Raw genomic sequence first — 23,666 nt, 5'->3', positions numbered from 1 at the left:
GGTGTTCGGGCCGGAAAGTGGAGCTGAATCCACAAAAGATCAGCCATGATCTCATTGAATGGCGGAGCAGGCTCGAGGGGCCAGATGGCCTACTCCTGCTCCTAGTTCTTATGTTCTTATGTTCTTATATATGTATCTAAGGTACTGACATTCATGGGAGCTGTCTCTATGCCAGCTCTTTCCAGACTCTATTCTACAGACAGTCTCCTATCAAGTTATTCCCTACATCACAATGTGGGTGATATTGTTCCCCAGTCCCACATTAACCTTTCTTCTGCCAAACAATGTTATCTTACACTACCCCCCACCCTCCCCCAAGTCCTTACTTAAATACATTTACAATACAATCTTTACTTTACTTGCTACTTCTTCTTCTTCCCACCTCCAGCTCAAGTCTCCAATTTTATAAATTCAGATGGTCTGGAGGCTTAACAGTTCTTCCAGATCTCGTTTTGTCACATTTGAAGGAATGGTGGTATCATTTGCTTTGGGTTAATTTTGTCAGTTTAACATTGAAATTGTAGCACTCTGTACTACAATGGCTGCCTCCATTTGATTAACGTTTTACACTCCTGCATGTTGTGTTTCTCCTTGTCAACAATGCCTTTATTGTGCTCCATGCATTTGTCCTGTTCCTTTTGAAGGGAAAGTATACTCCATTCATTCCTAGAATGGGCTTAGATTTTCTACTCCCATCTGCCATGTTCTTACTGGAAAATCAAAATTCAAAAATGGTGCCTTCATTTCCCATTGTTTCACAATTTCAGTGATTTTTTTTTAGCAACTCAGTGGTTGTCAGTTAGTTTGAGGCATTCAGTACTTTTTCTTCTAGCTCCTTTTCAGTCTTTTTCCATCTTTATTTTCGCTGTATACAGCAATGCTTTGTCCTTCATTTTAGTTTCACTGTTGGCCAAGTCTCTCTCCGGCAAAGTCTTAACTTGTTTCAGTTCTGTAATTATGAAACTCATCGCTTCATTATCCACCCACAACTTGGAAAGTTCCACGACCTTTCCCTTCAATGTCTCCTCTTTTCAATTTTATTCAGCTCTTCAATTTATTTCTTGCACCTCTTGAATATTGAACATTGCTGAATGTTCTCTGCCAACTTGTTCTTCAGTTCATTCAGCGATATTAAATTAATTTTTGCTTCTCTTTGTAAAGTTCCAGAAGAACAAACTTTTACCTGAGGGATCCTTGCAGCACGTGAAGATACTTCTTCAGGGTTTCCTTTCCTCTCTGAAGTTCAATTGCTTTCTCTTGATTTTTCTAGTAATTTAACAGTCTTCTCAAGTTTCTTCCACTACCACTCTTCCATTCTGCTGTTCAAGACAATCTTCATGCTGCTGAGGGGTTATTTACTCCTTTTGTATTTCGAATTGAAGGACAATCAGCTGTTGTTTCAAAAGTAAATTTTCTTGCTGACCTCTTGCCAACTCATACTGCGCTTCGATGCATTGCTTTGTTGCTACTGATTGTCTAATGTTGCTTTTGTTGAAGTAGTATTCAACGTAATTTTTAGCTCCTCACATTTTTCCAGGGCTACATATTGATTCTTCAAAGCGTCTTTTACGGCAGTGATTTCTTTGAGTACCTGTTCTGCCTGCTGTTGTACTTGGCTGTACTTCTGGCTGTCTTCCTTCAACACAGATTTGATGCAAACATCTTCTTGTGGAATAGCTTAATTTTTGTTTTGTATGTTTTGTTTCTTTTGGGTTATTTCAAATAGCTTTCCTTCATTCACAGCCAGATGCTTGCTCATCACTGCCACCTGTTGTTGCAGTTTGGGTAATGTGTGAACATTTTCAAATAACTCTATTTGTAAGCCTTTCAGTTGTTTCTCAGTCTCTTCTTTCTTCTGCACTGAACTCATTGGCATGTGTACTTCATTACACTGACATGGCCTGCTACCATCCTGAGGTTTGCTGTCTCCCTCAGCTTGGGGTTCTCTGTCTTCCTGGCTCTGGGGTCCTCTGTCTTCCTGGCTCCGGTGTCTTTTGTTTCCCCTGATGCTTTGTTGCGGGTTTTCTAGGCTTTCTTTTAAGGTCTGCAACAATTTTGAGATTAAAATACTTGTCAAAGGCTTTTAATATATCATCTAATGTGGTTGAGGATTCATCTGTATCTTGGTTTAGAATTACTTCATCTGCAAATACACCAAACAAGTATAAAAATGTATTAACTGATTTCTTACCTCGTCCCGATGTACGCAGATAATGTAGGAATTCTTTGGCAATATGAATCCCAATTTTGGGTCTTAGCCTAAACTGTTTTGGATGTCTTGATTTTCTATCCATGGCTGTTTTTTGTAACAGGTGAGTACCTCTTTAAGTTGCTTTTTACTTCAAGGTGGTTCCACATTTGCCAGTTTTTATTCCCACCTGTGTGTTCTTTCAATGCTTTGTCAGTTTTGGCAGGCTTCCACTCTTCTGTTTTTTGGCCCTTTGTTTGGACTTCTACGCGGGGAATTAGAAAGTGACCGTTTTTATTCTGCCTTCTGTATTTTAGAAACTTTTTTTTCAATTGAGCTTGGCCAGCTCATGTTATGGTGCCGTTTGGGGCAGTTGCTGTGGCTCTCATTAAGCTGCATTCTAGATCTGCTGATCTTTATGGCTGCCTATTTTGAAAGGTAAGTTGACCATTTTACTGCATTTTCTTTTTGTTCAACCTTCTTATGATTTGGCTAGGTACTTTGACTCTGCTTCTATGTCCAATCAGGTCTGGCTTTTCAACTGCACACTGGATCGTTTTGCTGCCTATCAGCCTTGAATTTTGCTCAGCCTTTTTTGGATCTGACTAGGGGTTGCTTGACTCTATTCAATCAGGCCTGGCAATGGTCCTCCACATATCCACCCTCTACATTTGTAATGGAGCTTTTTTATTTAGGCTCTCTCCAACTGTGTCTTAGGCAATTTAGGCAAATGTCTCTCAGGTCAGTCTTCAGTTTCTTTACTTCTCCATGCTTTGAGAGTCTGGGTTCCCTCCCAGCTGCTTTGAGGTTCTGGGTTTGTTCATTTCGCTGCCACCATTTTAAAAAGTATGTTTGGTGTTTCACTGAGATGTCTGGAGGCCTGCATGGTTGAACATAAACCATTTATTGTTAACCCATAACTATATACGTACCCAAGGTACTGCCATTCACGGCTGCTGTTTCCATGTCAGCTTCTTCCAACCTCTACTCTGCAGACAGTCTACTATCACGTTAATCTCTATGTTACTATGTGGCTAATATTGTTCTCCAGTCCCACATTAATCATTTCTCTGCTGAACATCCTTATCCTACATTTGCTATTAGGAACAAAGGGACATAAGTAACGATTCTGTCATTCAAGCCTGTTCTGCCATTCCGTTCTCACTGATCTATATTTCAACTCCATCTATGTGTCTTTGCTCTTTATCCCTTTGTACCCTTGTCTATCAAAAATGTATTGATCTCAATTGACCAAGAGGCCATCAGTTTTGGGGAGAGTGTTCCGGGTTTCTAATGCCCTTTATGTGGAGACGTGCATCATGATTTTACTCCTGAGTGGTCTGGCTCTAATATTAGAATATCGCCCCTCCTGAATTTCCCCACAGAAGAAGTATCTGCGGACCATATCAATTCCAGTACCTTTTCAAGCCCTCAGTTATATTTCCACTCAACCTACATACTCAACCAAGCCTGTACGACCTGACCTAATTTAACCCCGAGAATAATTCTGCTGTTCAACCCTTTTTCTCCTTTATATTCTCCTGAGGTGAGGTGCGCAGTCTGAATTGGTATTTGGCTGGGGATAATGCTTCTGGATACAGAGCCTGAATTTTGATCTGGAAGGTGTATATTCAGTTGTTTGTAAAAAGGAGGAGAATCGCATGGTGGCAAATGCAATGTTTCAGGAAATGGGGCGAGATTCTCCCCTACCCGGCGTGACGGGGGGTCCCGGCGTAGGGGAGTGGCGCCAACCACTCCGGGGTCGGGCCTCCCCAAAGGTGGGGAATTCTCCCCACCTTTGGGGGCTAGCCCCGCGCTGGAGTGGTTGGCACCAGAAGACTGGCGCAAAAAACCGGTGCCCCCGGCAGCGGGGCTGGCCGAAAGGCTTTCGCCGGTCGGCACGTGCGCCGGCAGTGATGTCAGCGGCCAGCTGCCGCTGACGTCACCACCGGCGCATGCGCAATGTGGGTTTCTCTTCCGCTTCCGCCATGGCGGAGGCCGTGGCGGCCGCGAAAGGAGAAAGAGTGCACCCAGGGCACTGGCCCGGAGTCTGAGTGGGGGCCCCCGATCGCGCGCCAGGCCACCGTGGGGGCACCCCCCGGGGTTCGATCGCCCCCCCGCCCCCCCAGGACCCCGGGGCCCGCTCGCGCCGCTGATCCCGCCGTTACAGAGGTGGTTCAAACCTCGGCGGCGTGAGAGGCCTCCCAGCGGCGGGACTTCGGCCCATTCGGGCCGGAGAATCACCGCAGGGGCCTCGCCGATTGGAGTGGCGAGATTCCCGCCACCGCCACTTCCCGGGTGGCGGAGAATCTCTGCCACGGCAGGGGCGGGATTTTCGGCGGCCCCAGGCAATTCTCCGACCCTGCTGGGGGTCGGAGAATTTCGCCCATGGAGTGAAAGTTCCCCACTGTAATCTTTGCGCCACACTGTGGTTTACCTGGCTGTCGGCAAGAAAACGCAAACTTCGGATCATAGGGTATGGGAGGTCAACTTACAGAAATAGCTTACCCCTGAAACTATCAGAAATTACATCCTAGAACATTTGCCAACCATGTATAGGGCTCAGATAGTTTGGGACTTACTCCCTTGGAAGAGTATTGCATTTCTCTCCTGTTCCATACCTAAATTGATTTTTGTGCAGCTCTGTCAGATTCCTCAGTCAGTTTCGAACCAGTTACCTGGCATTTAATCAGCTCTAAGTGATGTTCCACTGTTGTGCCTGTGCCAAGTGTCAGCTTTGTGATTGTTTACAGTGTTTGTTACAGATTTTTGCCAGAACCACCAGTCCCAGTTCTGTCCTGAATGTGCTTTTTGTTTTGTATCAAATTTACAGTTTTCAGCCAAGTTCATGGGATGTGGGCACTTGCGAATGCAAGTTTTTGAGGGATGGTTGTGTTTTGGGGCTGTCTCTTTAATTCAAGGTAAACTGGGGTCGTGAAGAGAGCCATGCAATCTGTTCTAAATTTTGTACAACAACAAGCCTGGGTGGTTTGATTACCATGGAACCATGGGCCCGTAGTCATGGGTTACTGAGAGCAAGGTGCAAAATGTTCACTCCTGAAGCCAAGACGACAGCAGCTGGGGCTGACTGTGGGCAGACATATTTCTCTCTAAGATTTCAGACAAAATTTCAGTGAGAGAGAGAGAGAAAAATAGGGAGGCCTCTCAGAGAGATGAAGGACTGCAGCTCCACAATATTTTCACATCATGCAATGCTTGTATAAACCGTGAATGTTTCAGTTGAAATGAAATGAAATGAAAATCGCTTATTGTCACAAATAGGCTGCAGTGAAGTTACTGTGAAAAGCCCCTAGTCGCCACATTACGGCCGCCTGTTCGGGGAGGCTGGTACGGGAATTGAACCGTGCTGCTGGCCTGCTTGGTCTGCTTTAAAAGCCAGCGATTTAGCCCAGTGTGCTAAACCAGCCCCTCAGTTGTGGTTATGACTAATATATTTTCTTAAAGTGGAAATGTATTCTTATCACAACATGAGGAGTCGGTGGTGGTATGGTGGTATTTACCCCCAGACTAATAATCTAATGATCTAGGGTAATGGGGACCTGTGTTCTAATCCCACCACAGAAGATGGTGGAATTGGAATTCAATAAAAATCTGTCAATTATCATAAAATACTATCAGGTTCACTAATTTTTGGGTAGGAAATCTGCTGTCCTTACATGGCCTGGCCTACAGATCCACACAACAAATGGTTGACTCTTAAATGACCTCAGAAATGGTCCACAAAGCCACTCAAACAACTACAGAAAATTGGATAAGGAAGGATGGACCCCCTCGGCACCAGAAACAACAATTTTGATCCTTCAAAGTTTCCCGTACTAATACCTGGGGGGGGAGGGGGGGGGTTCTGCCAAAATTTGGAGAGGTGGCTCACAGATAAGTCAAGCAACAGCCTGACATAGTCATATTCACAGAATCATACCTTATCGGCAATGTTACAAACACCACCATCAATATCTCTGGGTATTCCCTGTCCTCAGACAGGACAGGCCCAGCAGAGGTGGCAGCCCATTTGGGAAGGGGTTTCCCAGGCAGTCCTCAACATCAACTCCAGATCCCGTGAAGTGTCATGGCATCAGATCAAATATGGGCAAGGAAACTCCTGCTGATTGCCACATGACATTCTCCACTTTGCCCCTCAGCTGATGAATCAGTACTCCCCCATGTTGAACACCACTTAGAGGAAGCACTGAGGGTGGCAAGGGTGCAGAAAGAATTCCTGATGGGGGACTTCAATATCCATCACCAAGAGTGGCTCGGTAACACAACCACCACAGACTGAATTGGGCTTAAAGGACACAACTGCTATACTGGTTGAGTGGCGGTGGTGAGGGAACTAACAAGAGAGAAAAACATACTTGACATCATCCTCACCAAACTGCTTGCCTTGGTTGCATCTGTCCATGACAGTATCAGTAGGACTGACCAACGCACAGTCCTTATGGTGTTGGAGTCCTGTCATCACACTGAGAATACCCTCCACCATGTTGCACGGCACTACCACCGTGCTAAACGGGATAGACACTGAACAGATCTAGCAACTCAGACTGAGGCGCCGTGGGTCATGAGCAGCAGCAGCATTTTACTCAACCACAATTTGTAACCTCATGGTCTGGCATATCCCCCACTCTACCATTACCACCAAGCCACGGGATCAACCTTGGCTCAATGAAGAGTGCAGGCGTGCATGCCAGGGACAGCACCAGGCACACCTAAAAATGAGGTGTCAAACTGATTAAACTACAATGCAGGACTACTTGCGTGTCAAACTGCTTTAACAGCCAACGATAGACAGAGCTAAGCAATTCCACAACCAACACATCAGACGTAGGTTTTGCAGTCCTACCACATCCAGTGGCAAATGATGGTAGTTCACTGGGGGATAAGGCCCTTCAAGTACCCTCAATCTCAATGATGGAGGAGCCCAGCACATCAATGCAAAAGACAAATGAATAAAGCATTTGGAAAATTTTCAGTCAGAAAGGCCAATTGGATGATCCATCTCAGCCTTCTCCAGAGGTTGCCAACGTCCCAGATACAGTCCTCAGCCAATTTGGTTCACTCCACGTGATATCAGGAAAGACTGAAGATCCCGGATATTGCAAAGGCTATGGGCCCTGACAATATTCCGGCAATAGTACTGAAGACTTGTGCTCCAGAACCTGGTGTGCCCCTAGCCAAGCTGTTCCAGTGCAGCTGCAACACTAGCATCTACCCGGCAATTTGGAAAATTGCCCAGGTATGTCCTGTAAACAAAAAGCAGGACAAATCCAACCCGGTCAATTACTACCCCATCAGGCTACTCTCGATCATCACTAAAGTGATGGAAGTGGTAATAAATTGTCCTTGAATTGGCCCATTTCAGAGGACAGTTAGGAGTTAATGTGCCTCTTGATCCACAGACCAGGTAAGGAGAGCAGATTTTCTTCCCTGGAGGATATTAATGAACTGCATGTTTTTGTTTTTACAAGAATCAATGATAGTTTTCTGGTCACCTTTACTGAGATGAACTTTCAATTCCAGATTTATTATTTTAATTTAAATTCCACCAGCTGGGATTTGAACGCAATTCCCTAGAGCATTATCCTGGACCTCTGGGTTACTAGTCTATTGACATTACCATTATGCCACTATCTCCCCTTGGAACTTTTAACTATAATAAAGGCACTATATAAATGTAAGTTGTTCTTGTAAATATGCTATCTCAACAAAATCAGCAATATTCATGGTATCGTGTACAATGTGTATGAGAGGGAGTTCCAGGATTTTGATACAGCGATAGCGAAGGAGTAGCAATATATTTCCAAGTCAGGATGATGTGTGGCTTGGAGGAAAACTTCCAGGTGGTGGTGTTCCCATGTGTCTGCCACTCTAGACTTTCTAGATGGTGGTGGTCATGGAACCTGTCCAAGGAGCCTTGTTAGGTTCTTGCAATGCATCTTGTAGATGGTACATACTGCTTCCACTGCATGTCGGAGGCGAAGGAAGTGAATGTTTGTGGATGGGGTGCGACTCAAGCAGGCTGCTTTGGCCTGGATAGTGCCAATCTTCTTGAATGTTTGAGCTGCACTCATCCAGGCAAGTGGAGAGTATTCCATCACACTTCTGACTTGTCTCTTGTAGATGGTGGACAGGCTTTGGGAAGTCAAGAGGTCAGTTCCTCACAGAGTTTGAACCTCTGACCTGTTCTTGTAGCCATGATATTTATATGGCTAGTCTAGTTCAGTTTCTGGTTAACAGTAACCCCTAGAATGTTGACATTGATTAGATTCTTTCTTGGAAATAGTCATTGCCTGGCACTTGTGTGTTGTGAATGTTACTTGTCACTTGTCAGCCCAAGCCTGGACATTTGTCCAGATCTTGCTGCATTTGGACATGAAGTGCTTCAGTATCTGAGGAGTCACAAATGATACTGAACATGGTGCAGTCATCAGTGAACATCACCACTTCTGACTTATGATGGAAGGAAGCTCATTGATGAAGCAGCTGAAGATGGTTGGGCCTGGGACCCTCCCCTGAGAAATACCTGCAATAATGCCCTGGGACTAAAATGATTGACATCCAGCAACCACAAACCATCTTCCTTTGTACCAGGTATGACTACAACCAGTGGAGAGTTTTCCTGCTGATTCCCATTGACTTCAGTTTTGCCAGGGCTCCTTGCTGTCATATTTAGTCAAATGCTGTCTTGATGTCAAGGGCAGTCACTCTCACCTCCCCTCTGGAGTTTAGCTCTTTTGTCCATGTTTGAAACAAGGCGGTAATGAGGTCAGGAGCTGAGTGACCCTGGCACTGTGTGTTGGAGGTGGAAGGAGTGAATATTTGTGGATGGAGTGCTCATCAAGAACCCAAGCTGAGCATCAATGAGCAGGTTATTGCTAAGCAAGTTCACTGCCACCCTCTCGAGGGCAATTAGGGATGGACAATAAATGCTGATCTAGCCAGTGCCACTCACATCCCAAGAATACATGAAATCAATATTTGGTTTGGATAAGTTCAAGTTCATGCAAGAGTGGATTTTGGGATCCTAAGCAGGAGAATGTTGGAAATAATCAATTCACGAGGTCATCAAGGCATGGATGAAGATTTCAGCAGAATATGAGCCGAGAAATTGATGAAGTTATGGAAGTCTTCTTTTGGCACAGGTATGTGCTCAGAAGTCCACCTTTGGGTCATATTTGACTCCAAGTGAAAGGTCTGGTTCAACTTCAGATGTTTGCCAGGGAGAGGACTAGAGTTGGTGCAGTTCAACAGTTCACAAATGGTATGATTTACACAGAGAAAAAGACAGAGGGTTGAGGTTTTGTGCAGTCAGGAAATCTCCGTGTACCTTTAAAAATACAAGGGTATGGCTCGAATGTGAATGTCCCATCCCTATTTCCAACAAATCCAATTTTTGCCAGCAGGAGGAGGGAGGGCAAAGCATGATTCACACAGGTGGAAAACCAAAACTCTTCAGGGCCATTTGAACTTAGAGCTGAGTTCAAATAGATTCCAGTTTGGTTGTTCTTAAGGCTTCAACTGGCAGTATAGATGTCACAAATTGATGCGGTTGACATAATCACTCTAAAAGGGTGGATAAGGTTTGTTTTAGTGTCATGACCTGAAGTTATTTAAATATGTCATTGACAGTTTTAAAAAAAACATCTGCTGATGGGATCTATTGATTAATGGTCCATCTGGAGTAGGTTGGGAAAAAAGTTACCATCTTTGCAGTTTCAGTAGAATTCTTTGTTGACATTTCTCAAGGATCATTATTATTTCCTTGGCTGAGTTTCAGAAGCTACAACGATCTCAGCAGGGGTTCTGAAATTACAGTTCGATTGACATTTTAAACAGTCTCTTCAAAGATTAGCTGCTTTTGATATGGCTACTGAATAGAAATCTATTTGCTTTTTTTCTAAGAGATTGAACACATGAAATATAAAAGCCTTGCATGGGTTTTGTGAATAGGATATTTTCACTGTCAGGTTCATATGAGTCAGAGCTGTATTACATTTTAGAAGTTTTTTTTTTCATTTCCACATGGCTCCCAATGTCTGCCCATGGTGGATACTGGGTGAGAGACCATGGAAGTGGCATCAGAGTATGTGGGGACATGGGAGTGGATGGGGGCATGGAATAGCATGCAGGGGCCATGGAGATGGATTGGAGGGAAAGGACGTGGGTGATGAGGGCTAAAGGCCATAAAAGCTTCTAAAACAAGTGGGTCACAGTCCCAGAAAGCCAAAGTGTGCCTTCGAACCAGCCCACCTTGGCACTTGCCTGCACCCTCCCCAATCCGCCCATAATCTGCTTCTGGGGCCGGTGGGCCTGAGCCTGCTCTGCCCCTGCCTTGCTGGAAGGAATGTTGGATCTATCTGAACCTTTTAAAGTGAGGCAGGTCTGCTGAGTTGGAAAACGGTCCATGTGGCACCTTGGTGACGAAAGTCCAGCCATGAACCTTTGCTGCATTTGCTGGAAGTTTGGGAGGAGAAATCTGGAGAACACTGGGAATTACATGTGACTGGTCTGCCTTCTGTTCTTAGTGCCATACCAACTTAATCCAAGACCATTCTTTAGGTGGGCCTTACAGAACTCATAGCCCGATTTGAAGAAGAGCATGTGTCCTGGAAAATATTCCCCCCTCAACCATGCCAATTATATAGAATCGTAGAATCACCGAATCCCTACAGTGCAGAAGGAGGCCATTCGGCCCATCTAGTCTGCACCGACTTTCTGAAAGAGCACCCCAACTAGACCCAATATCCCACCCTATCCCTGCAACCCCACTTCGGGGTAATTTAACACACCCAATCCACCTAAACTGCACATCTTTGGATTGCAGGAAGAAACCGGAGCACCCGGACAAAACACATGCAGACACCACAGGAAGAATGTACAAACGCCATACAGACGGTCACCCGAGGTCGGAATCGAACCTGGGACCCTGGCGCTGTAAGGCAGCAGTGCTAACCACTGTGCCACCCTAAGCCATATCAATCACACATAAAAACAAGTTGATTGCCCATTTCTCTCACTTGCTGACTTTCCAGATTTCTACCCTCCCATGTGCAGTGGGTTTCCCCTGCTGACGTTGCAGCAGTTAAACAACATCACTGTCTGCGCATTTTAAATTCCTCCAATTTTCTTCCGTTTGTCCAGGAACCTCATCTTACTCCTTCCCCTCTCCCATTCAGCATCTTCAGGAGAGGAAGGAAAATTAGTGATCAGTCCACTGTCTCTATGGTGCTGAACTATAACCCCGCTAATGCCAGGGCAATAAGACAGGTTAGCAAATACTTCTATCAGTCAGGCTTACTGCTCTAGCTGGGTGTAATGCTTTATGTCTTGACATCAAGCTTCAAAACAATCCATAAACCATATCCCATATCCCCAAGCATCGACCAAAATTAATGCTTTGATAAGATTCTTGTTCAGACTCCTTCAGAGCAGGGATTATTTCTTGTTGTAAGACATTGTAAAACAAACAAGGAATAAATCCGTACTGAGTACAGTAAGCATGGATTAATATGTTTGCAATAATTCTGCAAACTTGGTTAATTAGGATTGGGTGGAGGGGGAAAATGAATCACAAATCATGAATTTCTTCCCAAGCAGTTTAAAATGCATTGGTAGGCGGACAAAACCCATATTTCAGTTCTTAGAGTTCTAGTGTCGATATTTTCAATTCTCTCCATTTTCTCCTCTTCCCCCAAAGGCAATGATTCTTCTAGCTGCAGAGAAACCATCCTTGGTCCTTCAAATAGGCCTTTTATGAAGCATTGATCATTGGTAGGATAGCCATTTGTGGCGACAGGTAAGGTGGAGGTTGCTAAGGTGGTCAGGAGCCTGTGGAATTGGTGCATTTGTTTCTTGAGTTAGGTAACCTGCATTCAAATTTCTAGTCTGATGCCTATGGTGTTGGGATGAGACTAAGTTGCTACAAAATCAGAATGGTTGAACAAGAAATATGTGAAAAATAAGTTTAAAATATTGCTTGTAAAATGGGATTGTTACTCAAATTGTAAACATTTTCAATAGCTTCATGAGTGCCAACACACAGAGCTCCTATCCAAACGATTGATAACCTCCATCGATAGAATAAATACCGAGCACTCACTTCCTGCAGGAACACACCCTGATCACGTCAGTCTGTAGAACTGTAGGATGCAATAGGCCAAGGGTTTAGAAAAATATAGGTGTGGAATGGTGTAACTCAGAGAGGTTACAGGAATTCAGTTCAGGCACTGAGTGAGTTGGATGGTGGCCCAGTGAGTTTGCTGGCTGAGCTGGATAGGATTTGTGTACGTTTTGGGTTGGCGTTGAACCTGTTGGGTGCCAAGCCAGTTTTAATCCTAGAGAGATAAGCTCGAAGCCCGTTATCACTCTGGACGTTTTAGATAACCTCATTTTCAAACTCCAGCTGTTAACTCCAAAACTAATTTACTTTCCAGAATCCTTTGCATCTTCAGATGAGCATGGAGAGTTCAGTGACCTCCTTGATGGACTTACTCATCAGTGTCCTTAAAACCAACTCCTGGTATGATGTCAGTGTGATTCTGTGCCACAGCTGGGATATCTCCAGGTTCCTCAGCTACCTGAGAAACAACTCTAACTTTGAACTGCGGGTTTTACTCAACTTAACAGACATGGATGATGCGGGCATCATTCGCTTTTTACACGAGAAATTGAACGATTTAAAGGACTCATCTACTTCAGTGTTGATGTTCAGCGGTAATGCCAAATGCTCTGGCTTCGTCTTTGAAACAGCAGCTGGGTTGGGTTTGACTTCCCCCGATTTTCACTGGGTTATTGGTCATCCACTCAACGTTGAGGATCTGCAGACCACAGGCTTACCTCTGGGTCTCCTTGCTTACGGTGAAGTGAACAAACCGATTCTGGAAAATTACGTGAGGGATGCGGTGGGGCTGATAGCCCGAGCCATATCAACAGCCGTGTTTATTCGACCAGACATAACGCTTATCCAAAGCATGGTGAATTGCAATGACAAACAGAAAGAAGGAGCGTTATCTTCAGGCCAATATCTTTCAAGGTAAAATTTTTAGCATGTAAATATTTTGATGAATTCGATTTTCTCTTTCCCCTGTTTCCTCCAGCCCTCAGCTGTGGTTAGAGCTTTTATTCCATAGCTGCGGGTGCCCCTCATGTAAATCACCTAAGTGTTCAGCACAGAAAGAGACCCCTCGGCCCATCATCTCCGTGTCAGCTATCTAACACTAATCTTTTCTAATCCCATTTTCCAGCACTTGGTAACGCTATGGCGTTTCAATGCTCGTCTGAATGCTTCTTAAACGTTGTGAGGATTCCTGCCTGTACCACCCATTCAGGTAGTGAGTTCCAGATTCCCACCACCCGCTGGGTGAAAAACCTTTCCTCAAATCCCCTCTAAATCTCCTTATGCCTACATTAAATCTATGCGCCTCCCAGGCTATTTACCCTTCTCTTAAGAAAAATGTTTATTATATACCCTATTTATGTGCATCCTAGTTTTGTACACCTCAATGAGGACCCCCTCAGCCTTCTCTGCTCTAAGAAAAACAACCCCAGCCTAACCATCCACTCTTCATAGCTGAAACACTCCAGCCCAGGTAACATCTGGTAAATTTCCTCTGCACCCTTTCTAGTCACATCATTCTATAGTTATGGCAACCGGAACTACACACAGTACTCTAGCTGATGCCTAACCAGCATTTTATACTCCATCGTGACCTCCTTGCTGTTATATTCTGTGCCTCGGCTAATAAAGGCAAGTATTCCATATACGGTAGCACGGTAGTATAGTGGTTAGCACTATGGCTTCACAGCGCCAGGGTCCCAGGTTCGATTTGCGGCTTGGGTCACTGTCTGTGCGGAGTTTGCGCATTCTCCCCATGTCTGCGTGGGTTTGCTCCAGTTTCCTGCCACAAGTCCTGAAAGACATGCTATTAGGTAATTTGGACATTCTGAATTCTCCCTCTGTGTACCTAAACAGGTGCCGGAATGTGGCGACTAGGGGCTTTTCACAGTAACTCATTGCAGTGTTAATGTAAGCCTACTTGTGACAACGATAAAGATTATTATTATTATTATTATTATTATTAAGTGCTGACATGGTTTAAATCTATAACCCAAACCCTAATTTCCTTATTAAAGATATCCCTTCTTAACCACTTTATCTACCTGTCCTGCTGCCCTCAGGGGTCTTAAACATGCAGCAAAGGTCCCTCTGATCTTCTGTACTTCCTAGCGTCCTACCATTCATTATGCATCCACTTGCCTTGTTAGTCCTCCCAAACTGCATCACCTTAAACTTTTATGGGTTAAATTCCATTTGCCACTGTTCTGCCCATTTGACCAGCCCGTCAATATCATCCTGTATTCTAAGGCTTTCCTCCTCGCTATTTACCACACCACCAGTGTTTGTGTCATCTGCGAACTTACTGATCATACTCCCCCACATTCACATCTAGATCATAAATGTATACTACAAACAGCAAGGAACCCAGCACGGTCCCTGCTGGACACCACTGGACATAAGGTTCCAGTCACAGAAACCACCTTTGACCACCACCCTCTGCCTCCTGCCAGGAGACTGTGGAGAGAAATAGAGTTAATGTTTTGGATCTAAATGATCCTTCTGCAGAACTGTTGTTTTTGTATTTTGCATTTATTTAGGCCATTGATAGTCGTTAGCCTAAGCAGTGAAAGCCAGGAGATTGGTTGAGTATGATGGGGTGTGGAGCTGCTAAGAGAATAACAACTACAAGTTGAACCCAGGATCTCTGGGTTTGATAGCAATCAGTAAACTTTATAAAAATGGTTGCACACCAAACTTTCATTATGTTTAAGTCATTTCCAGCTTTCTGTTTAAGAGACTTATTTTTCTTGACGCAGTCAATGCTGGTCGTGAGAGTGCATTCGGGACATTAACCTGACCAAAGTCAGTTGACATATGCAGTTATTATAAACCCTGCTTGAAACCAGCTTCAGCTGCCCATGTTTACCAGGTGTCCATAGGCTGTTCATTTCAGTGGCAGTTAGCAGCCAACCTTACCCCATTACCCCTTGGGTCCTCTGGATGGTAAAATGCAAAGAAGCTCAGCTTTCCTGACTGCCCTCCATTCGCTCAATCCCGCTTGCCAAACTCGACCAGGGCATGGAGCAGCATAATCTAAGACATCCTTCTTTCCCAATGGCTGTCGGAGTCCTGCACACAGATTTCCTTACCCTGCCACTGATAGCAGGTGTAGAGAATTCAGCAGCGGAGACAGGAGATGGAGGAGCACATTCCAAACCAGACTTCCATCATCTAAAAGGACAAGGGCATTTTGTGCATTGGAACACTGTCACCATCTAGTTCTCCTCCAAGGCATCCTGGTTTGGACATATATTGCCTTTCCCTTATCAAAATCCAGGAATTAATCTCCAACCCTGCCTTAGCCCATCACCTGATCCATGCTTTTGTTACCCCCACACTCAACTATCCCAATGTCCTTGGCCAGCCTTTCCTCTGCTACTCTCCATAAACTGTATCTCCTCCAAAAACTTGCCTGTATCCTGAATCATAGAAAGTCCCATTTACCACCACTCCTGTGCTCGCTGACCTAAATTCAGCCTTGCCTCAAAATTAAAAATTCTTACCCTAGCATTCAAATCTATCACGGCTTTGCCCCTCCCTGTCTCTGTAACCACTTGCGGCTCCACAAACCTCAAAAAATGTTGCATTTCTCGAGTTTAAAAAAAAAATTCTAGAGTACCCAATTCGTTTTTTTCCAATTAAGGGGCAATTTAGCGTGGCCAATCCACCTACCTTGCACATCATTTTGGGTTGTGGGGATGAGACCCATGGAGACATGGAGAGAATGTGCAAACTCCACACGGACAGTGACACAGGGCGGGCAACGAACCCGGGTTCTCGGCGCCTTGAGGCAGCAGTGCTAACCACTGCGTCACGGCGCTGCGTTTCTCCAATTCTAGCTTTATGTGCTCCACAATTTCCATTGCCTCACTCTGCCCATGGCAGCTCTTTCTTTAGCTGTCTAGGGCGTAAGCATTAAAATTCCTCCCTGAAGACACCCTCTAAAACCAGCCAATTTGACCAAAGTTTTGGTCATCTGTCCTAATACCTCCTTTTCTACTTAGGATTGTATGTGATAACATGGCCGTGGGACATTTTACTACATTAAAGATGCTATATAAATGCATGCTGTTGTTGCCATTGAGCTAATTTCTCTTCCCACTTTTATTCCCTCCAGGTTTTTGGCCAACACATCGTTTGACGGAGAGACGGGTTACATCCATGTACAGGAGACATCACAAATTCGCAGTGATCGCCGTTACCATATCTGGAACCTGAGGCAGGACCCAGTGGGAAAACCCACCTGGGTGAGAGTTGGCAAATGGAACCGACAGAAAATTGAGATTGAGCAAGGCATCTGGCCCAGCAGAATGCAGAATGAAATGAACGAGGACAGCGACTCATCTCACTCCAAGCTGCGGGTCGTCACATTGGTGGAGTTGCCCTTTGTTTTCACCAGGGACATTGACCGTGATGGTAGCTGTCCAGCAGGTCTGTTGTGCTTGGACCCTCACACTAAAGACCCCGCTGTGCTGGCACGGCTGTTTGAGGAGCTCAACAATGAAAATGGATCAGTGCCAACAGAGTACAAGAAATGTTGCTATGGTTACTGCATGGACCTCCTGGAGAAGCTGTCAGCCGACCTTGGTTTTGACTTTGACTTGTACATTGTTGGAGATGGGAAGTATGGCACCTGGAAGAACGGTTCATGGACAGGATTGGTGGGTGATCTCCTCAGCAGTGCTGCCCACATGGCCGTCACATCCTTTAGCATCAATTCAGCACGCAGCAAGGTGATAGATTTCACCAGCCCCTTCTACTCCACCAGTTTAGCCATCCTCGTGAGGTCAAGGGACACAGCAGCTCCCATTGGTGCCTTTATGTGGCCACTACACTGGTCAATGTGGGTTGGGATTTTTGTGGCTCTCCACATCACGGCCTTGTTTCTGACTCTTTACGAGTGGAACAGTCCTTTTGGAATGACCCCCAATGGACGAAATAGAATAAAAGTTTTCTCTTATTCCTCAGCTCTTAACTTGTGTTACGCAATCCTCTTTGGACGAACGGTTTCGAGTAAGATACCAAAATGTTGGACTGGGCGTTTCTTAATGAATCTCTGGGCAATATTTTGCCTCCTTGTCTTATCCAGTTATACAGCTAATCTGGCAGCTGTTATGGTTGGAGAGAAAACCTTTGAGGAACTTTCTGGGATTCACGACGCCAAGGTAAAAACAAAGGTTTCAGTACATTTTATTTGGAAGGAAAATGGAAACACGTTTAACAATGTAATTCCAGAGATGTTTTAAAGAGGATGTCAAATATAATTTCAGAAATGAAAATGATTGTGTGAATAGGCAAAGTTCCTGTCTCCCATTGCCCAGGCCAGAAAACAAGAGAGAGTTTTGATTGTTTAACTTTTTATTTTAAGTCAACTTTGAAAGTGTCCGGAGCGGCTTGGTGGTGCAGTGGCTAGCACTGCTGCCTCACGGCGCCAAGGACCTGGGTTTGATGCCGGCTCCGGGTCACTGTCCATGTGGAGTTTGCACATTCTCCCTGTGTCTGCCTGGGTCTCACCCCCACAATCCAAAGATGTGCAGGGTAGGTGGATTGGCCACACTAAATTGCCCCTCAATTGGAAAAAAAAAATAACTGGGCACTCTAAATTTTTTTCAAAACTTTGAAAGTGTTCAAAGGAACTCCTTGCTGAATGCTGAGTTAGCTGAAATTGGACTTTGTGACTGTTGGAGTGCTGGCCTCAATGTTGTGGACTAGGGAGGAGAAAAATAGATATACCTGTGCTCCTATTCCAGATCACAATCCGATGTGCCTGTGAGAACATTGAGTGAAATAGGATCTAGATTGGGTGTGATGCTGTGCCCAATGCCCTTGGTCAAATGATTAGGTTGAGTATAGCCAACAGAAGCAGGAAACCCTGAATTAATTCCCCTTCCTTGCCCAGGGCCACTGAAGCTACGTATAGCTCTTTTTACTCCCAGCTCAGCTCAGTACAGACTAGGGATGGGGCTAGGATCATCCTGTTGAGTTTGTGTTGGTACAACACACATCCTCACCTTATCTATTCATGTCATGGTAGCTCGCTATTTCCAATTTTTCTGGGATTCACAAGTCAATTCTTATTCATTTTAGAAAGCGGTTTACTGAAATGTCCCTGTCAAAAATAACACAGTCTTTTGATATTTGCAAATGCAGAGTGTGAACTGAGCCCTGATTTGCATCATGGGCTATATATTTTAGAATTAATCTATTTTATCATCCCAGAGGGTTAGAGCACTGATATAATTACAGGTTGAGTATTCTTTCTCCTTACATCGAAAAACCAAACACATCCAACAACCGCACTTCTTGAAAACCTCATTGATGTTTAACGCAGGAAGTCTATGACCCAAGCCGGCATGAACATCACCCACCGAACCCGACCATTAGTGTGGGAAGTCTAGTTGTTGATCTGTTGTGTTTACCTTGCAAACCCCTACCTACAAGCAGAATCGCAGATGGTGCCGCGGATTTGAACATATTCCAAGTATCCTGTGTTTATTATTCAGTGGTGCATCTTACTTTTTTAACCATGTGATTTACTGTAGACTGTAGCTAGCCTATGTTTGGGCCATTGTAATGCAGTATCAGAAAATCAAAATGATCTGAAATCTGAAACACAATCAGCCTCGAGTGTTTTGGATAAAGGAAACTCGGCCTGTACTTAAAATTGCAGGTTTACCACAACTGCTCCCCCCACCCCCACCCCGACTTTTGACAAAAACAATGGGCGGGATTTTCTGTTCAGGAGTCTAAGTGCTCCCGCCAGCGAAGAATCAGGACTGGTCCCTGCTGGCATTAGCAACATCACTCAGGTAATATTCACATACCCCTAACATGCAAATTTATGTATGGCTAAGCATGGCGGCAAGCACACTGGTTTCTCTTCCTTTCCATTTGGAAAGGCACCCTGATCCCAGTGTCCAGCTGCTGGTCCTCCCATCTCCCCCCACAACATAATATTGACCCCCCCATTCTCTGCTGACAAGGGGGGCACCCCCAAACCCTCAGCAAAGAGGGGCTTCCTGCCCACCCAACCATAGGAATAAGGAATCAGCCCCCAAACCCGGCCCCCTTGGAACCCCCCCCCAGCCCACCTCTTCAGCCACACCCCTACAGGCTCCATTCCTTCAGGCCACCCCCTTCAGTCCCCACCCGGAATTGCCAATGGTGCTCTGCCCCAGACACTATGGCACTGACACCCTGGGCTCGCTCAGTTGATTCCAAGGGGGGTTAAGGAGGTGCTCCCCTTGTTCCCGTGCCCCTCTGTCATTGCCAGATTGCAGAGGGAGAGTCCCCCAAAGGTCCTGGATTTTGGGTGGCCACAGGCTACCCTGGGATGGGGGGGCCCAGTGCCTGGACTACCCCTTCCAGCTGTGGGAAACCTGTAGATCACTATTGGCACGATGATCTCAGGTAGCCCTCTCTTCAAATTAATCACTGAAGGTACAAGTGTTCTGCTATAATTGGAGAACGTCTCACTGTTTTGAGCAGACTGATAGCTTCTATGCTCTGCACTGAAGATCAATGCTAGTTTCAGTTATCTCCATGTACCTGTCTGCCTTTAGTCTGTGGAGGAACGCAAACTCCTGGAGCTGAAAGTTCCACTGCACCAGCACTCGATAAGATTAATGATATCTGTGCAGAGTGCCAACATCTAGTTGCGCAGCCCTGATAGAATTATTTGCTGAATGTCAGTCCCTGTTTCTGGAGCGCCTCCCTTTCTTGATATGAATTCATTTATCAATGACTAAAAGATTTTATCTCCGTTTTATGAGGCAACCAATTTCCTCGGTAAGGCATCTCTATCTTGCGCACATCAATCCTTTCCATCGAAACTCAAAATTCGACCACAATTACAGATTTAGATGGTTCTTAATTGCAACCTATAGAAAATATTTTGTGGTAATTCTGTAAATAAAAAACAAATTGGTTTTCAGCAACGCACATGGATTGTACCCAGGCCAGCAGTATGAACAATAGAGTATGGATTTCCAGATAGAATAGTGGGGTGAAAATTTTGGACTCATTTAACAAACAATAGGATAGTACAATGGAGGAAATTTAAGGCCTTTCTGAATCAATGACCTGAACTAGGCTAAATGGCTTTCTTTATTAGCAACTACCTTGTGATCTTAAAAACACTGCAGTCCAAAATATGTAATATATTACACTGCTGTCAAGGTTGAGTTCTGTGCAATCTGACCTGTCTCTTTTAACACCACAAGAACAAATTACTCTTGTCACGGTCCGAGACTCCTTAAAATCCAATGGTTTCTGATTTTCTGCTGTAACTTGGAGAAGGTCCATGGAAAGTACTCGGGGAATCCTGTGGAAGTTCCACCCCCAGTCGTTTATCAGTCGAGTCCTCGTAAATCCCCAGCTGTTCCTCCGGCTCAGAAAAAACATTACCTTTTCTTCCTTGTGTACATCTGATCCTTTAAAGTGTTCCCAATGCCTTCAAACTAAATGCAAAAAACAGAGTACTGGACACATATTTCCTGTGTCCTACTTTATGGTCAAGGCGCAGACGTAGGCATACTGGGGGTTCGCGTGGAGTAGGCGTACCTTGTCCACCAGGGGTTCCGCCTTGTGGTGCCTGACATGCCTACGAAGAAGGACTGGGCCTGGAGCCGTGTGCCAAGTCGGGAGCGACACCCCGGATGTAGACTTCCTAGGGAAGGCAAAAACACGTTCATGGGGTGTGTGGTTAGTTGCGGTACACAGCAGTGACCGAATGGAATGGAGTGTGTCAGGGAGGACCTGCTGCCAGTGAGCGGCTGGGAGGTTCCTGGACCGTAGGGCCAACTGGACGGCCCTCCATACCGTTCCGTTCTCCCTCTCTACCTGCCCGTTTCCCCGGGGGTTGTAGCTGGTCGTCCTGCTGGAGGCGATACCCCTGCTGAGCAGGAACTGATGCAGCTCATTGCTCAGGAATGAGGATCCCCTGTCACTGTGGATATAGTCGGGGAAACCGAACAGAGCGAATATGGAATCAAGGGCCTTGATGACGGTGGCATACGTCATATCTTGGCATGGGATGGCGAAGGAGAACCTAGAGAATTCATCGACCACACTAAGAATGTGGGTGTTGCGGTCGGTGGAGGGGAGGGGCCCTTTGAAATCCACGCTGAGGCGTTCAAAGGGGCGGCTGTCAGGAGGGCCGGTTGTGGGGTCCACAAGGGGTAGGACGGGTGGGCCGAGTGGCTAGTGGGGTAGGATCACGCATTACGGGAGGTGGCCGTCATTGATAGCGCCAGAGTCTTTGTAGCCGCGAGATCGAGAGCGGCCCCTTCCAGCAGTCGTTGCCGGATGGGGTCCGATGCAATACCTGTAACAAATGCATCCCGCATGAGTAAATCGGAATGTTCTGTGGCCGTGACGGCCTGGCAGTCACAGTCTCGTACTAGAGGTATAAGGGCCCTCCAAAAGTCCTCAATCGACTCACCCGGTTGTTGGACGCGAGCAGAGAGTAGATGTCTCGCAAACAGGGTGTTCACCGACTGTGCGTAGTTCTCTTTGAGCAGTTCCATGGCACGGGCGTAGTTAGGCGTGTCTTGAATGAGCGGAAACACGCTGGAGCTGAGTCTTGAGTAAAGATGCTGTCGTTTCTGAGCCTCCGTCGGGGGAGGGTCCACTGAAGAGATGTAGGCCTCGAAAACTGCAAGCCAGTGAACAAAGTCTTTCCTGGCGTGGGGCGACTGTGGATCCAGCTGCAGGCGGTCAGGTTTAATCCTGATGTCCATGGTGTAAGGAAAATCTCATTGTAATAAATTGTGGTGCTAACAATTGTACACAAAGACTCGAGTGCAGTACAAGAGAGGCTTTATTACAGTGAGATGCTTTTCCTCCGGCGTCAGCTGTAGAATGGCATCTCAGTGAAACTTACGAATATTTATACTGCTCCCTGTGGGCGGAGCTAGCCGGCAGGGGCTTACCGGAGAAACCTGTAATACAGGTACGGCCATACATCCCCCTACTGCAAGCACACGTATATACAGTGGTTAGATCACCATAGGAATAGAATTGGATCTTTGTGGCCATGCTCAATTGTAAGTTAATTCTACCTGAATGTCTTGCAGCTGTTTGTTTAAGTATGCAACTTGTTCCTAGAATCTCTTTGTTTGAAAAAGAGACACAAATAAAGCCAGCCATTTAGAAAATAACTCTCCCCATACCAGGAAATACCTTATTCACACAGGCTCTTTTGAACGTTGAAAATGTTATTGCTATTACTACCTCAAGTCCGCCAACATCCGCCCACCCCTACACAACACCACTGGAAAAAGATGCCCTTGTTCCCTCAAGAGTGCATTGTCAAATTCTCAATCCCTTCTTCAATGGCCATTCACACACAACACTGCTGCTGCTGTCAACCTACTCACCAAATGTCTTGGCTGTGCTTTTTGATAACGCAATTCCCGCTCGTTGTCACTCAGTTTCCTATCCTCTCCATTACCCTGGTAGGGTTCTGTGTCCAACTGACTCCTCTGGTATTTATACCTGCCCCATTCTCACTGACCATGAAAACATGAGAGACTCATGGACTTTTTGCAATTCAAGGACTGAGTCTATATGCTGGATTATCCTGCCCCGCCCACCACAAGACTGCCATGGGCAAGCCGCGTACAATGGACATGTGTCCGGAGCTGTGTCCCATCCCCTGGGTGTTCGGATGTTGGCTGCTGTGTGTGTTGTTACCTCCCGCAGTGTTTAGGTACAGTGTCCAGGTATCGCGGTCTGATTGGGATGCTGGGCAATGACTCCCACATGCTACATGGCCTGCCCACCCATAGGGATCCACTTGGATTGTGTGAAGTGCTCACTTAACCACGATTGCCAATTCCTCATTAGCAATAGCCTTCAGCTGCAAGGCCAGAGGCCTCGGCAGTCAGCGGGGGTTATGGGTGGCCATTGGGGAGGGCGGGCAGGGGCAAGGTTTGCCCCCGGAATGGGTACATACAATCCAGGGATTGGCATGGTTGTGCTGCGAACAGCTGCCCCCTGGTTCCCCCCCTAGCGTCTCCCCCCCCCCCCACCCTCCTATGGCCCACCCCTGCAACAGGTCCCCCACCCCCAGCCGAAGTCCCCATCCCCAGCTGAGGGACCCCCACTCCCCGCTGAATACAGGGGCAGCCAGCCCAGCGCCTCCGGGCTCTTTGCCTGTGAGCAAAGATGGTTACTCACCTCGTCAGCTACCCACAGAAGCCTTTCCGCCTGGGTCACGTTTTTAAAAAGGAGTACTAATCGGCACCAGCGTGACCACTTGCTGGGGAAGCCGCTGAATGATGGGAGGCCGTAAAATAACAGGTGGCTCCCGTTAATTGTATGGAAATGGGGCTTAAG

The 23,666-nt window shown here is 45.9% G+C and overlaps 1 protein-coding gene across 1 annotated transcript in view; it reads left to right on the top strand.

The window, feature by feature from the left end:
• The window catches only part of grin3bb (glutamate receptor, ionotropic, N-methyl-D-aspartate 3Bb), a 94,571-nt gene that overhangs the window by 26,205 nt on the left and 44,700 nt on the right, over window positions 1-23,666 (top strand). The window contains exons 2-3 of the mRNA XM_038778341.1: window positions 12,643-13,241; window positions 16,444-17,491. Of these exons, the coding sequence (XP_038634269.1) occupies window positions 12,643-13,241; window positions 16,444-17,491 (1,647 nt within the window). The remainder of the gene's footprint in view (window positions 1-12,642; window positions 13,242-16,443; window positions 17,492-23,666) is intronic.

This window comes from Scyliorhinus canicula, chromosome 18 (genome assembly GCF_902713615.1).
Source record: "Scyliorhinus canicula chromosome 18, sScyCan1.1, whole genome shotgun sequence".
NCBI classification, from domain to species: Eukaryota; Metazoa; Chordata; class Chondrichthyes; order Carcharhiniformes; family Scyliorhinidae; genus Scyliorhinus; species Scyliorhinus canicula.
The sequence above is the reverse complement of the archived record's forward strand: the minus strand, read 5'-3'. Positions and strand labels throughout refer to the sequence as shown.